This window comes from Diabrotica virgifera, chromosome 6 (assembly GCF_917563875.1).
Source record: "Diabrotica virgifera virgifera chromosome 6, PGI_DIABVI_V3a".
Taxonomy (NCBI): domain Eukaryota; kingdom Metazoa; phylum Arthropoda; class Insecta; order Coleoptera; family Chrysomelidae; genus Diabrotica; species Diabrotica virgifera.
The window spans coordinates 83,055,969-83,073,945 of NC_065448.1; the positions used below are offsets into that span (position 1 = coordinate 83,055,969).

Consider the following 17,977-nt stretch of genomic DNA (forward strand, 5'->3'; position numbering starts at 1 on the left):
TAAAAACATACAATATTCTATCTAGTTGGCTATGACTGACACTAAATATGCCTTAACATTTGCTTTGCTTAAACATTCTACCATTTTTTAGGTTCCAGTTGCTTTGCTACCATTGCTAATAGGAATTTTTCTAATGAGGAACTGATTCAGATGGTTTTTTGTTCAAGGAGAGTATAAGAAATAAAAATGTGCTACCAGCAATAAGAGTTTATCATCAGCAATTCCATGATAGATGACAACCAAAAAAAAGAGAAACTCTTCAAAATTTACTAGAGTAGTTTCAACGAACTGGAAATTTAGATTACGAGAAGTCTGATCGAAGAAAAATTATTTTAAATGATTAAAATGAATTAAATGTTGGTGTCACTGAGAATCTGCATATTAGTATGAATGTTCTCGTAATCTAAGTGTCTAGTACGTCGAAACTGTTCTAGTAAACTTTGAAAAGTTTCTCTTCTACACTTTAAAAAGTTTTTCTTCTTGGCTGTCGTCTATCAGGGAGTTGCAGATAATAAATTCTTATTGCTAGTAGTACATTTTTGTTATACTTACTCTCCTAGAACAAAAACTTTACTAATCAGTTCCGCATCACAAAAATGTATATTAGTAATAGTAACACAGCAACTGGAACTATAAAAATAATATAATGTCTAATGTTTAATCAAGCTTAGTGTCAAAGCCATAGCCAACTGGGTAGAATATGGTTTGTTTTTATTAATATTTTATTCACCAACAATCCTAACAACGTAGGCATTTTGGTATCTCATCCAATATTCATAAATTAAGGATCATTCTAGATTAACATGTACTTATTTTAAAAGAAATTATTTATGATTGAATATTTTCAGGGCAAACCTAATAAAATTTCACGTAATTTTGTTGAAATTAATGTTTGGCTTAAAGAACTACGAATACCTTACAAATTAAAGCAGTTAGGTATAGGGAATGCTTAAGAAATAAAAAAGTACTATAAAATATCATTTCATTACAATACTAAAATACGGGGTGTTCCATTTAAGAAAACTCAGATAATACTCATTCCGAGTTTCGACCAACCCTGTATACTAAAATTAAACCTTTCGCTATATTAATAATTTTTCATAATAATAGACTATATTAAAAATCACTTGAACATAAACGGAGTTTTTGATATCAAATCAGTACAGGGTGTGAAGTTTGCTACAAAATTTATAAAAAACCGTAATTATCTTTTAATCTACCCTGTATAATATTACAAAACCTCATATTTTAAGAAAGAAGACATCGAGCAGAATTCAAAAATGTTAAAATATACAGGGTGTCCCATTTGAAAAAACGAAGTTACAATCAACTTCCGGTATAACCGGAAGTAGCAAAGAGCCCAAAATATTTTCATTAAATAGTTCATACCTCAAAACCCCTGTATTCCAATTTTCATGATTCTCTTACTTTTTAGTTCTCGAGATATTTCTAATAGGCCCTTTATCTGCCTCACCCTATACAGGGTGAGTCATGAGGAACTGTACATACACCTACCTCATGTAGAGGCTCCTATGGGGAATAACAAATGACCATTAAAAAGTGTCTGCTCCCATTGTTTAATAATATACAGGGCGAGTTTCGCATTTTGACGAAAATTTGTATTTGTCATAATTTTTGAACGGTCAGATCGATGTGTCTCTTATTTTTGTCAATCGTTACACTATTACCACCTAATCAACTGATTTATTCAAACAAGAAAGAAATCAGGTCCGGCTTCAAAAAAATTAGTTCGTTTGGGTCTTAGAAAAAATTTCACCCTGTATACGCTTTTTGAAAACTATAATATGAATTTTACAAATTAGACAAATAGGCAATTAAAATGACATATTTATTTTTTCCCCACACGATTACTTAATTTTTTATAAAAAAAATCAAATTTGACACTGAATAATTAAAAGTTTGGTAAAGTGAACCATAGATTTTAAAAAATTAACTTTTATTACAAGAATTAATTTTTTTTGAACAAATATTTAACTTATGTTACAACCCAATCAACTGATTTATACAAACTAGAAAAAAATCAGGCCCGGATTTAAAAAATTAGTTCGTTTTGGTCTTGGAAAAAATTTCACCCTGTATACTCTTTCTGAAAACTCTAATATGAATTTTACAAATTAGACAAATAGGCAATTAAAATGGCATATTTATTTTTTTCTCCACACGATTACTTAATTTTTTATTAAAAAATCAAATTTGTCAAAATCGGAATTTTAACCTAAAACTGAAAAAAAAATGAAATCACGGTTTAACTCGCTACAACTCTGTTCCATTTTAATATTTTTTTCTGAAATTTTCCAGCACATATCTTTTACCATTGTGAATATGAAAATTGTTGTAGACTTTCCGTCCTCTTCTCATAAAAGTTATAAAATTTTAAAAATTAAAGGTGCAGATTCGTGAATTGCAAAGTTAAATCGCAAAAATTAAGTGAAAAAATTTAAGAATTACCTATTTGATCACGTCTATGTTAAACTATAGAGTCCAAAGAGAAGTGTTATGGGTTTTAGATCTAGACGTGGTATAGAAAAAAAATGGTGAAGCTTTTAATTTTGAGAAAAACGTTGTTTAATTTTTTTTATTTTTATCGCAAAATTCCGATTTTGACAAATTTGATTTTAAAAAAAAATTAAGTAATCGTGTGGGGAAAAAATAAGTAAGCCATTTTAATTGCCTATTTGTCTAATTTGTAAAATTCATACTAGAGTTTTCAAAAAGCGTATACAGGGTGAAATTTTTTCTAAGACCAAAACGAACTAATTTTTTAAATCCGGGCCTGATTTTTTTCTAGTTTGAATAAATCAGTTGACTGGGTGGTAACATAAATTAAATATTTGTTCAAAAAAAAATTAATTTTTTTAATAAAAGTTAATTTTTTTAAATCTTTCATACCTGTGTGTCCCGGTACCCATACTAACCTTATCAAGCGAAATTTGTTTTAAGCAATTTAATACTGCAGGAAATTTAAAAGTTCATTTAAGACTACACACTGAAGAAATGCCGTTCAAATGTGAAATTTGTTTTAAACAGTTTCCTCAGGCAAGTAGGTTGAAACAACATATTATATTTCACACTAAAGAAAAAGTTTACAGTTGTGAAATTTGTTTTAAGCAATTTTCTCTCGAAGAAAACATGAAACAACATCTGAGAATACACACCGGAGAAAAAATTTACAAGTATGAAATTTGTTTTAAGCAGTTTAGTGAAGCGGGAACTTTGAAAGTGCATTTGAGAATACACACTGGCGAAAAGCCTTACAAGTGTGAAATTTGTTTTAAGCAGTTTACTCAAACAGGTCATTTGAAAACACATATGATAATACACACCGGAGAAAAAGTTTACAAGTGTGAAATTTGTTTTAAATTGTTTAGCGCAGCACATCATTTAAAATATCATATAACAACGCACCCCGGAGAAAAAGCTTAGAAGTGAAATAAAATCTTTGAATGAACTAAAAAATTAATCAAAAGTGAAGTTTGAAAAGGCATTTAACCCTTATCCGGGCAAGGTGAGTCTGATGGACTCGAGATGCCACTTCTCTTATATTCTTTCTTCTTCTTCTTCCTACTTTATAAATAGGCTCAATGCCTGTTTTACTTCGGTTTTTAGCCTCAATTGACATTGTCTAACCATCTTTTCCTCGCTCGTCCCACTGATCTTCTTCCATTTGGCGATTTGTCTCTTGCTATTCGTACTATTCTATTTTCTGTCATTCTTTCTATATTTTGATTAAATTCTATTTTTCTTCTTTTGGTCCGCATGTTTATATCTTCTATACCACATTTCGCTCGTATTTTCTCACTTCTTACTCTGTCTCTTAGAGTTCGGTTTGTTATTTTTCGTGAAGGTACGTATCCATACAAAGGTGATCCGCGCTCGGTGTAGCAGGATACGTTGGTGATCGGCGCTCACCCTCTTCGATTCGACCGGTTTTCGGTTTATATGTAGGGGAGCGCATGTCGTATCTTCACTTTATTTCCTTTTCTTCCATTCTATATCCTCTTCTTTTTTTAACTTTCTTTATGATTTCATCCGTTATCAGATTAAATATTAATGGGCTCATCGAATCTCCTTGTCTAATGCCAGTTTCATACTTGATAGGTTGCGATAGTTTTCGCTTACATCTTACCCTTGCTATGTTATCTTTATATACAGGGTGTTAGCAAATAAGTATGAAAAACTTTAAGGGGTAATTCTACATGAAAAAATAATGACAGTTTGCTTGATAAACGTATGTCCGCAAATGTTTCGTTTCCGAGATACGGGGTGTTGAAATTTTTATTTCAAACTGCGAATTTTTTTATTGCTCGAAGACCGTTTGAGCTATGGAAATTAAATTTAGTGGGTTTTAAGAGGTAGTTATTGCGCATTTTTTGATATACAAATAACAATTTTGTATTCAACATTGGCGCGCCTACGGCTAATGGTCTGAATTGAAAGAAAAAGGTGCGCCACTGAGTTGTTCAAACTAAAAATTATACTTGTATTCCACGTTTAATTTATCAAAAATAACCTTTGTTGTATTTTTTTCATATGGTGCACCGTTTTTATGCAAAACAATAAAACATCATCGCGCGTATTTTTCATTTCGTAATATGTACATTATCAAGAACTCTCCAATATAATAATAACAAACTAGAACAAGAACAGAAAACATTTCTAAAAAGATATTAACTATGTGCAAGGCTACAACAAATGTTCAAAATTACCTCCTTTAAAGGTGACAGAGTAATTTTATATTCACCATTGGCGCGCGTACGGGTAATAGCCTGAATTTTTTAAAGAAAAAAATAGTACGCCACTGAGATGTCTAAAAGTAAAAATCATTTTTGAATCCCTCGTTCAATTTACTACACAAACTCGTTTTTGTCTTTTTCTCATATGTGGCGCCGTTTTTATGCAAAAAAATTAAACATCTTATATATATAATGTTCGTGAACTCCTAAGTGGAGCATAGAGCTTCAGTGAAAACGCGCCATCGGGTTCTATTTTGCGCTAGGGCCTTCACCTCATTCCAAGACTTTCCTTGACTTCTTATCTCGTCCATGATGGATCTTCTCCAAGTTTGTGCAGGGCGACCTCTTTTTCTCTTTCCTTGGGGATTCCACTCTAGGGCATTTTTTGCAATACTGGAACTATCTTTTCGGAGTGTGTGACCTATCCACCCCCACTTTCTGTATTTTATTTCATTTTCTACCCTCTTTTGTTGGGTCAGGTGTAGCAGATCTTCGTTTCTGATGGTGTTTGGCCAGAAAATACGAACAATTCTTCGTAGACATTTGTTAACAAAGACCTGCAATTTGTCTGTAAGGTATTTTGTCACTTTCCAGGTTTCACATCCATAGAGTAGAACAGACATAACATTTGACTGGAATATTCGGATCTTTGTCCTTGTAGTATATTCTCCAGACCTCCAAACAGGGTTAAGCATGCTGAAAGCTTGTTGAGCTTTTCGTATCCTCATACGAATATCGTCTTCTGTACCTCCGCTTTCTGTTATGACACTTCCAAGGTACGTGAAGTTCTCCACATTTTCAATCTGCTTGTTGTCGATATTAAATAGCGTGTTGTTCCTTGCATTTATTCTCATCGACTTGGTTTTACCAATATTGATTTTTAAACCTATTTTATTGGCCTCAGTGGATAGTGTTTCCAATTGGTCGGCCACATCCTGGAACCTTTGTCCTAACAGGCAGATATCGTCGGCGTATTCCAGATCACTTAGGCGTGTGGTTAACGTCCATTGTATCCCTTTTGTGTCGAAGTCTAGTTTGGAGAGAACATAGTCCAGAGCTATGTTAAACAGAAACGGAGAAAGCACACATCCCTGTCTGACTCCAGTAAGTACGTCAAATTCGCCACTGTTGACCCCATTGTGTGTCACGCTGCACGTCGCCTCAGTGTACAGTGACTTTATAATGGAAATTATTTTATGGGGAATGTTTCTTAGCTCTAAAATTTTCCATATAGCAGCATGAGACAGGCTGTCAAAGGCACGTTCGAAATCGACAAAGACCATGTATAGAGGTGTGTTCCATTCAACCGATTGTTCCATTATTACCCTCACTGTATTAATATGATCTATGCAGGAAGATTCTGGTCTAAAACCTGCTTGATTCGCTCGAATTTCAACCTTGTTTGTTAATATTTTATGTATGATGATCGTAAAAATTTTATTTATGACGGTAAGCAAGGTTATTCCTCTCCAATTTTTGCAGAGTGTGAGGTTGCCCTTTTTTGGAAGGCTAAACATCTTAACGTTTACAAAGTATTTGAAATAAGTTTCTATCCATAATATGGAGTCTACCTGGAATAATTTGTAAGCGTTAAGATGTTTTATTTTTTGTATAAAAACGGCACCGCATATGAAAAAAAGACAAAAATGATATTTTGTCGTAAATTGAACGAGGAATTCAAAAATGATTTTTAATTTGACGTATCTCAGAGGCGTACTATTTTGTTCTTTAAAAAATTCAGACCACTACATGTATGGCCGCCAATGGTGAATATGAAATCATTCTGTCACCTTTAAAGGAGGTAATTTTGAACATTTGTTGTAGCTTTCCACCTAGTAAAATCTTTTTAGTAATATTTTCTGTTATTGTTCTACTTTGGTATTATTATATTAGAGAGTTCTTGATGATGTATTAAGAAATGAAAAATACGCGCGAGGATGTTTTATTTTTTCGCATAAAAACGGTGCACCATATGAAAAAAAAACAAGAAAGGTTATTTTTGATAAATTAAACGTGGAGTACAAAAATAATTTTTAGTTTGAAATATATCAGTGGCGTACCATTTTTTCTTTAAAAAAATTCAGACCATTACCCGTAGGCGCGCCAATGATGAATACAAAATTGTTATTTGTTTGTCAAAAAATGCGCAATAACTACCTCTTAAAACTCACTAAATGTAATTTTCATATCTCAACCGGTCTTAGAGCAATAAAAAAATTGGCAGTTTGAAATAAAAATTTCAACACACTGTATCTCGGAAACGATGCATTTGCGGACATATGTTTATAGAGCAAACTGCCATTATTTATTCATGCAAAATTACCCCTTAAAATTTTTCATACTTATTTACTAACACCCTGTATATTCTCAATGGTTTTTATTAAATCCAGTGATATTCCTTTTCATAAAATAAATGTATCGCGTCCCGAATTCTCACTCTATCAAACTCTTTCTTCAAATCTATCAGCCACATATATGCTGATTTGTTATATTCCAGCGACTTTTCTTTTATTTGTCTTATTACAAAAACTACATCCATGCATGATCTTCCTGTCCGAAATCCTTGCTGTTCCTCTTGCAGAGTTATTCGTTCGTTTATTTCACTTCTCTTATCATAAACTGAAAAGGAACAGGCTAGGCCTGAAAGAAGAAGGAACAATAAATTAACATGAATATGCGATGTATGGAATAAAGTCAACCAAAACTTTCAGAAAGATAATGGTAGATGAGTAATTTGTTTCATAACGAGGAAGGTGTCCTTTCTAGGAAGGAAGCAATATATGTCTTCAAAGCCAGATAATATGGCATGAAAATATGGCAGGCCTGTGACTGGGAAACATTACCCTTTAGGTAGAATATGATATTATATTATAACCATCAACCTGTGAATGGCCAAGGGGAAATAACGATGAGAATCATCTTAGAAACACGTCACAAGATTGGACGCAAGGGGGAAAACAATGAATGTAACTTTGATTCTCGTTTTACCGAAAATGCTTCCAGATAGACAGTCATCGTTCTTCCCCCTGACCCTTCATTTCGAATGACATTCAAAAATACGCATTTAGATTCGTATACGAAACTTTTCATTCGAGTTAACTCATACGAAAAAAATCGATTGAATTCGAAAATACGACCCTTGCATACAACATCGCATTGATAGATCATCTAACATTTAAGGTACGGTCTATCTACTACAAATTTCGCAAGCGGAGTACGCGTAGTATACGCACATGTGCCTGCAGAATCCGCATATTGTGGTGGTCCATTCAAAATGAGTACTTATTTAATAATAAATATTTCATTTTTGTATGGAGTGTTGTTGGATGTAGGTGTTTATGTAGAAGAGAAAAATACTGCTATGGTTGCTACTAGAAGAAGAGAAAGCAGATGGCAATTTTGTACTGCTATCAACATTATATGAATGAGAGTGGTGATGTTAGTAGTATATTTAAAAGGAAGAAACCTTTAATGTTTTAATTGAAAACCATTTAAATGATAACGAACAAATTTTTAAGGAATATTTTAGATTAAGTAAAATTCAATTGAAGGAAATTTTCGATATCATAGCACTTCTAATAGAAAAGTAGCCAAATAGTTTTGTTTGACAACCAATATGTGCATACCAAAAATTTGCTGTGTAACTGTTACGCTACGGAGCAGTCATCGAAATCGTCTCACGGCCAATAGTGACAGACGATTGTGTTGCGCGTGCGGAGTGTGCGATGCATAGAACAAACCCATTTAATAATCAGAAAGCAATCCATGCGGACTCCGCAGTAGTTAGATCATACCTTTAGTCTGGGTTTTAGAATTGCTATAGACAGTTTAACATTATGCTATTTTCATGCTCGGCAAGAGCCATGCCAGACAGATCATGCAACTGCGCATGCCCACGCGCTATTTCCATGCTTCCTGTGCTAGACGAAAAATTAAAGCATGTTCTATTTTTCATGCTATTTTTATGCAAGTTGTCAAATGTCATGTTGCCATTATAACAAAATTTACAGTTTAGAATAAAACCTAACCTTATTGTGTAAATTTAAATGTTATTTATTGAAAGTAATAATAATTTAAGATTTATACTTGAATATATTTAATGTTGGATTGAAATTTCCTAGTGAAATATCTAAAGTTAATGTTTCGGTATATTTCTTTTGTTGGCAACAATGAAAGTGGTATCAAAAATTGCACAGAAATAGCTCTGATGTAAAAAGGCCAGGCTAGGCAAGAGATATCCCATGCAAGACGGACTTACATAGCATGAGATTTGCATAGCCTTGATGTAAAGGTGCTTTTTGAGAAAAATTGTTTTGAAAAACATTTCAAACTTATGCAAACTTGTATTATAAAAGCAGTAAATACATTTCTGCCACAAACTTATTTCATTAAATACCTCAAAACTTTACCAAAAAAACAAAATATTTGTATCAATAAGTTATAATAGCTATATTCTGTTAAGTCGGGCAATACATGGTTCCAGCGAGACGGTGCTTCTGCGAACACATCAAAAAAACCCCCTAATAGAAATATTTTCGCTAATTTCGCAAAATAGTATGTAATATTACGAGGGATGAAAACCATAGGGTTCCAAGCAACAGTCTCAAAGTACACCGCACACATCTTATGGAAAATATGTCACTCAGATTCAATAAAATTTACATGAATAGATTCGTCTCGAATTAACGGTCATTACATATTATTGCGCCAGCTCTGAAATTTCAATAACAAGAGCATAATTTGATATAAATCAATCTTAAATCAAATAGGTACGTAGGTCAGTTAGAGAGAAATATTTTAAAATACCCAAATTATCGGTACTCCATAAATCTTCTCCGGTTATTAAACCTTTTATCTCGTAAATCATAAATGACAATGATAATTGTTTCACTAGTGCACTTAGGTCCGCGGGGTTTAAGCTGTTTTAACAAAGTTAAGATTGCTGTGATGGTAGCCAACCTACGATAGGAGACGGTACTGCAAGAAGAAGAAGGTGAGGAAGACCAATTGCTAATGGAATTAGTGGCCCAGCGTTATATGATCCTCAAGTGGAAACCTACAAGGATGTTATCGTCCTGGAAAATGTAAAGGTTCCTTAACACATAGGGCTTTTCATTTACAGTCATTTGTTTCGAGCTTCTGTCATATCTTGTATAATCCATGTATATTATAGGTCTGGATCCCGTGTATGAAAAAAAAGTTGATTAATAGCAAGCTGAAAATTTGTTAATAGCTTAAGGGTGTCTAGTCGTACAAACTTTGATATATGGGAACACTGGAACAGGGGAAGTTTTAATTGTGGAACAGGTTAAAAATTTGGAACGGTCAGACCACGAAAACGGCATATGTATCTTGTCCGACAGAACAGACTTAAACTCTCCGAACAGGGATTAAACTCTCATGCAAAAATCAGACTGCTATTTATCACCTGTCATAATTCCTGTCATTTGACATATTCTACGTGTTCCACTAATTAAAACGCCCATTTGGTGATAAATAGCAGTCTGATTTTTGCATGAGAGTTTAATCTCTGTTCGGAGAGTTTGTCTGTTCTCTCGGACAAAATACATGTGCCGTTTTCATGGTCTGACCGTTCCAAATTTTTAACCTGTTCCACAATTAAAACTCCCCCTGTTCCAGTGTTCCCATATATCAAAGTTTGTCCGACTAGACACCCTTAAGCTATTAACAAATTTTCAGCCTGCTATTGATCTTGGCTGAAAAGCCAACTTTTTTTTCATACGCGGGATCCAGACCTATTAATATTATATTTTTTATTTGAAAATGTAAAGGTTCCTTAACACATAGGGCTTTTCATTCACAGTCATTTATTTCGAGCTTCTGTCATATGTTGTATAATCCGTGTATATTAATATTATACACGGATTATAGGACATTTGACTGAAGCTCGAAACAAATGGCAATCGATGAAAAGCCCTATTCGCTGCTTATCTGATCGGAATCAAAGTGATACTTTACTATATAGTAACCTTCTAAAGAACAATTTCTAAGCCAATACAGGGTTTCTAGAAACTCCCCCGAAAAACGAAGACCGGAGATTCCTCAGATAATTTTAAGACAATTTAACCCAATTCACCTAGCCCGAAAATGTTTCCTAAGATCTTTAAAGATGACGTCTTGTTATTAAAGTACCTCCAGAACGCTTCTATTTATAAAAACAAAAACTGGTACACTTAATTATCTTCTAGAGATAAATCGATTCCATCAGTTGCGAATTTCTAGTACCGGTCATAGGCGTCAGTTGTGGGTAGGACAAGAGTTATTTTATCACATAACTGTTTTGTCGTTGACTTTTAAGCATTTCTGATACTGGATTATGCAATTGTGATGTGTTCTAGTATTAAAAAGTACTCTTGATATAAGTCGCTAAGATACACCGTTTTCTAGAAAAATCGATTTGAAACTTTTTCGTTTTTTGAATTTGAAAAAAATTTGTAAAAAATTTTCAAAATAATACAAGTTTTACCGACTTAAAACAAGAATAACTTTTAATACCTCATAATTTAATAATCTATGTCAAAATTGCTTAAAAATTAAAGACAAAAAAGTTATGCAATACAACAACCGTTGACCTACCCAAAATGGAGGCCTATGATTAGGACTAGAAATTTGCAATTGATGAAATCGATTTATACCTGGAAGATAAATCAACATACCAGTTTTCGTTATTTCGTTTTTTTATGAATTTGTTTTTTCAAAATCAAAAAACGAATAATTTTCAAATCGATTTTTCTAGAAAACGGTGTATCCTACCGACTTAAAGTAAGGCGGCGTTCATACTCGGGAGATAAATGGTAAGTGATATATCGTAAACGATAAGCGATAGGCGATACGCACAAACAAATACTTACAATCTAAGTAGAGACGATAAAAAAGGTATCGTAAGTGATATATCGTAAACGATAAGCGATAGGCGATATGCACAAACAAATACTTAAAATCTAAGTAGAGACGATAAAAAAGGTGTCGTAAGTGATATGTCGTAAACGATAAGCGATAGGCGATATGCACAAACAAATATTTAAAATCTAAGTAGAGACGATAAAAAAGGTTCACTTCCGCGCGATTGCACAACATATCGCAAGTGATATATCGTTCGAAGAGGGCTTTTCATTCACAGTCATTTGTTTCGAGCTTCTGTCATGTGTCACATAATATTAATATATCTACGTCGTACGTTATTGGTATTACCAATGATACAAACCGGAGACGTATGACGTAGATATATTAATATTATGTGACACATGACAGAAGCTTGAAACAAATGACAATCGATGAAAAGCCCTAGTGCTGCGTGTCGGTCGCCCGCGCGCATTGTTGCTTATGATATTGATATTTCAAGCTGTATTTATTTATTTATTAGGTGAAACAAGCCAGTAATCAAATTGTAAATCCTAGTAGTGTAAATATTTATACAGTATGGTGCTAATGTTTGGAATAAATTAGTTATTTCGTAAACCGACGACTTTAAGGAAAAATCCCGAAACAAATTAATTTTTATTTTTAAATTATGATATTTTGTTATATTATCATACGAGTGACGTCATCCATATAGGCGTGATGCCGTAATAGATTTTTTAAATGAGACTAGGGGTTGAGTGATGTATCATTTGAAATGGAATTCAATTCTGTATTCAGTAATATAAATATTAACATAATTATTTGTACAGGGTATCCAAGAAAATTTTTGTAATAAAAAAAAAGAATGTTTAGCAACCCAGCATTTTCATTTTCTTGTCATTCTACGCCTAAACCAATAAGTCACTACAACGTCCTGCTCACTTGAGCTCATAATTTTAACCGAAATGAATTGTGATTCCATCATCATCGCATGGTCGCGGCGATTTATTGTCCGTTTTCTATGAACCTTCCTAGCAATATATCGTGACGATAAAATGTCGCTTATCGTCTATCGCCCGAGTATGAACGCCGCCTAAGAGTTAATTTTAGTAATAGAATACCTCGTAATTTAATAATCCAGAGTCAAAATTGCTTAAAAGTTATGCGATAAAATAACCGTTGCCCTATCCAAAACGGACGCCTATAACCGGTACTAGAAATTCGCAATTGATGGAATCAATTTGTCTCTGGAAGATAAATAGGCGTACCAGTTTTCTAAATGGAAGAGTTTTGGAGGTACCTATTTTAAAAAAATTAATTACAAGACGCCATCTTTAAAGAGCTCTAGCTTCCTTAGGAAGCATTTTTGGACTAGGTCTAGGTGAATTGCGTTAAATTGGATGAAATTATCTGAGGAATCTCCGGTCTTCGTCTGTCGGGAGAGTTTCTGGACACCCTGTATACGTCCTTTTCTACATCTGATATACTGAAGTATAGACTCACGTTTCCCGTATGTCTCTTATTGTCTCGGTCGCGTATTCATTTTAGGAGCGACAATTCATTTGGTGTCTCGGTAGCTTGGTGCGGAATGCTACCTTTAAAGGCGGCGCCAGATATGCGGTATTTGGCAAATACCGAACAAATTATTTTGCCTATTTGCCTATTAGTGTGGAGGGGTTGCTTGCTATTTGGCATTGACCAATTTTAGTGCGTGTCGAATATTTGTCGTGTTCCCGTACGTTGTTGGTCTTTTCAACTCTTCAAAGTAAACAAATATTCGCCGTTTGAATATTTTTAATGTCATCCACATATTCTTGCAAGCACAAGCCAGTTTTTAGGTTAGGTTAAAGTTTATAACGTTTATTAAAGTAGTTTAGTTATTGTCACAGAGTGTAGAAAATATTGAAAATAGTAAATATGGAGTGGACCAATGAAAGTATTTTACAATTTTTGGATTCATATGAAAATTAACCCATAATATGGAATGCAAATTGCTTTTTTTCTGCTATTTAATAATAAACTTTCACCAGGCATAATGACAAAAGCAGCTGAATTTATAAGAAGCTCTGTATCACTATCGATTCTGTACCTTTTTTTGTTCGTTTAGAATATATTTGTTGTTCCCACAGTGGCTCGATATACGAAAAATCTCGAATATGTAGTGCAAAGTGCTTGCCGTTTAACGAACACTTTTATGAGCACTCAAATATTTGATATTTAGCAAGCACTTGTTCAGTATTTGCCAAATACCGCATATCTGGCGCCGCCTTAAGATTCGTACCAGTACAACATGTACTAAATTAAATAAACTAAATGTACTAAATTAAATAAACCTCCCAATAGGTACTGATATTTGAAAATTTTCTGTTTTGCAATTTTTGTATTCAACTTGTTTGAGCTTGTTTATTTATAGCTTGTTTTTTTATTTTAGACTTTCCCCAAGAGAAGGACACTTTGGAAATTATGAAAACAGTAGAAGTACATTCATATAATAAACAACAACATACGAATCATACTGCAGAAGAAAAAATATTCAAATGTAAAATTTGTAAGAGGAAGTTTAGCAGAAAAAATAATTTAAATCGTCACATGAATATTCATACTAGGGAAAAACCTTACACGTGTCGCATTTGTTTTAAGCAGTTTTCTCAGGAAAATATTTTGAAAATTCATTCGAAAATGCATACTGAACAAAATACTTACAGCTGTGAAATTTGTTCTATGCAATTTGGTCGAGAGGGAAATTTGAGAATTCATTTAAGAGTACACACTGGAGAAAAGCCGTATAAGTGCGAAATTTGTAGTAAGCGGTTTAGTGCAGTAGGAAGTTTGAACATCCATTCAAGGCTACATACTGGACAAAAGCCGTACAAGTGTAAAATTTGTTCTAAGCAGTTTACTCGACTAGATAAGTTAAAACAACATATGCCAATACACAGTGGAGGAACAAATAACAAGTGTGAAATTTGCTTTAAGAAGTTTTCTCGAGAATGTGGTATGAAACAACATATGAAAATACATACAGGAGAAGAAACTTACCAGTGTGAAATCTGTTTTAAGCAATTAAGTTCAGCAGTAAGTTTAAAGGGTCATTTAAGACTACACGCTGAAGATAAGCCGTACAAATGTGAAATTTGTTTTAAACAGTTTCCTCATGCAAATAATTTGAAGCAACATATTAAATATCACGATGAAGATAAACCTTCCAAGTGTGAAATTTGTTTCAAGCAGTTTTCTCGAGAATATAATATGAAACAGCATATGAGAAGACACAAACTAGAAAAAATTTACGAGTGTGAAGTTTGTTTTAAGCGATTTACTGAAGCAAAAGCTTTAAAAGGTCATTTGAGAATACACACTGGCGAAAAGCCTTACAAGTGTGAAATTTGTTTTAAGCAGTTTACTCAGCAATGTGGTTTAAAGATGCATTCGATGATACACACTGGAGAAAAATCTTACAAGTGTGAAATGTGTTTTAAACAATTTAGAACAGCAGGAAGTTTAAAGGTACATTTTAGAGTACACACTGGAGAGAAGCCTTACAATTGCGAAATTTGTTTTAAATCGTTTGCCGCAGCACACCATTTAAAAGATCATATAAGAACGCACACTGGAGAAAAACCTTACAAGTGTGAAATTTGTTTTAAGCAGTTTAATGAAGCAGGGACTTTGAAAACACATTTGAGAGTGCACACTGGAGAAAAACCTTACAAGTGTGAAATTTGTTTTAAGCAGTTTACTAGAATAAGTTCTTTGAAAAAACATTTGCGAAGGCACACTGTAGAAAATCCATAGAAGTGTGAAATTTGTTTTAAGCAGTCTACTCATAAACATCTTTGAATATATGTACATACGAAAGTTCACATTTGAGAAAAACTTTACAAGTGTGAAATTTTAAGTAGTTTAGTGTAGCAGGGACTTAAAAAGACCTTTGAGAACACATACTGGTCAAAAACCTTACAAGTGTGAAATTTGTGTTAAAGAATTCTCTGATCAAGAAATTTAAAATCTGGGGAAAATCTTCCATCTTTGTTGTTTTAGATTGTTTCCTCGTAGTACTATATTTATATTATAGTAGACTCCCTCTTTAACGAGAACTGAAATGGCGGACAATTACCTCGTTATAAGCGGATCTCGTTATATCAGACAACAATAATATTGATATGTTTTGATGTCACTTACGTAGTTTATTAGGTATCGATGGTGAAAAATGAGACTTCGTCATCGTAAATTGTAAATTTTCTTTCCTACAATATTCAATATCGGTCGATAAACAGAACTAAGTTTATTACAGGCTGCGGAGTTTATTATAGCACTGGAAACAACATATGAAAATACATACAGGAGAAAAAACTTACCAGTGTGAACTCTGTTTTAAGCAATTGAGTACGGCAGTAAGTTTAAAGGTTCATTTAAGACTACACAGTAGATAAACCTTCCAAGTGTGAAATTTGTTTTAAGCAAGTGAAATTGAATTAAGAATTGTCTTCTTGGTAAAAGGTATATTAGTTTAAAAAGCCCAAAAGGGCTACAAACATATGAACAAAACGTTTTCGCTCTGTAACAAGAGCATCATCAGTGTTACCTAAAATAAGTATCTATCTATCTATCTATTTGCCTTGCGACATCCAATATTGGACATAGGCCTCCCCTTCGCTCCTCCATCTTTCTCTATCCTGAGCCATGTGCATCAATTTTGAGCCGGCTTGGAGTTTTAGGTCATCTACCCATCTCATATTGTGGTCTCCCTCTCTTTCGTTTATATGTCCATGGTCTCCACTCTGTAATAATTTTATTCCATCTTTCCTCTTTTTGTCTAATCGTATGACCGGTGAATTTCCATTTTAGTTTAGCTGTTTGACGAGTAGCATCTTTAACTTTTGTGATATTTCTTACCCAGGAATTCCTTTTTCTATCTGACAGTCTTACGTTGATCATTTGTCTTTCCATTGCTCTTTGTGTTTTCGCAAATCTGTCCATATTCGCTTTTGTGAACGTCCATGTTTGACATCCATATGTAAGGACCGAAAGAATACATTGGTCGTAGATTTTCGTTTTTAGATATTGAGGGTATTTTTTATTCTTCAATATGAAGCTGAGCTTACCAAACGAGGCCCACGCTAACTTCGTTCGTCTCTTTATTTCTGCTGTTTGGTTGTCTCTATTCAATTTTATTATTTGTCCCAAGTATATGTATTCATTCACTTCCTCTATTTGGTTTTGTTTAACTACGATTCTAACTCATCTTCTTGATTTGTTATCACTTTTGTTTTGCTGTAATTCATATTTAATCCAACTTTACTGGCTTGTAAAATAAGTATAACCACATTAATTAAAGCAAATGTTAAAGTTAAAATGATGACCAAGCTAAAAGCAAAGTTTGGTTATACTTACAAGAACATGGTGAGCCAACCAAAAAAATACAAAGGTCAAAGCCTTTCAAAAAACAGACAAAAGTCTTATGTAAATAAAAACATCAAAAAATCCAAAGGATGGATAAAATTCCTAAGGATACGGCTCTAGGGCAACATATGACTCCCACACATTGTAAGTGGGTCAACGTGTAGGTCACGTGTGGGAGTCATATGTTGCCGTAGGGCCGTATCCTTAGGAATTTTATGTATCCTTTGGATTTTTAGATGTTTTTATTTACATAAGATTTTGTCTGTTTTTTGAAAGGCTTTGTATTTTTTTGGTTGGCTCACCATATTCTTGTAAGTATAACCAAACTTTGCTTTTAGCTTGGTCATCATTTTAACTTTAACATTTGCTTTAATTAATGTGATTATACTTATTTTAGGTAACACTGATGATACTCTTGTTACAGAGCGAAAACGTTTTGTTCATATGTTTGTAGCCCTTTTGGGCTTTTTAAACTAATATACCTTTTACTAAGAAGAAAAATTTTTTTATTAAATTTCACTTGTAATTAATGGTATACAGCCAAATACAGGAAGTTTTTCTTTGTGGATGTTTTAAGCAATTTTTTTCGAGAATATAATATGAATATAATATGAAACATCATATGAGAAGCAGGGACGCGCCGTCCACGTGTGCAATGTGTACGGCGCACACAGGCGCCAGCAATTAAGGGGGGCCACTAGAGTTTTCACAAAAATTTTAGGCGGATCAAATTAACACTTTGCACGTCTGGCTTTAAAGCATTTATCTAATACACGCTGGTCTAGCAGAATTGATGCTTTAAAGCCATTATACAAAAATTTGTCAGAAATTTATTATGCTTTATGTATAACACATTAGGATAAAGATCGTGATTTAAATTATCAAGCTAGATGTTTAAGAGATAAAATATCAACATTTACATTCATATGCTCAGTTGTTCAGTCTACATACCTATGGTT

At 33.4% G+C, this 17,977-nt stretch overlaps 1 protein-coding gene across 1 annotated transcript in view; it reads left to right on the forward strand.

Annotated features, from left to right (window-relative positions):
* LOC114339999 (zinc finger protein 883-like) overlaps positions 1-16,931 on the forward strand; it is an 81,958-nt gene extending 65,027 nt beyond the window's left edge. Inside the window, exon 4 of the mRNA XM_028290703.2 lies at positions 14,047-16,931. Coding sequence (XP_028146504.2) covers positions 14,047-15,410 — 1,364 coding nt within the window. The 3' untranslated portion in view covers positions 15,411-16,931. The remainder of the gene's footprint in view (positions 1-14,046) is intronic.
* Positions 16,932-17,977: the final 1,046 nt, after the last annotated feature.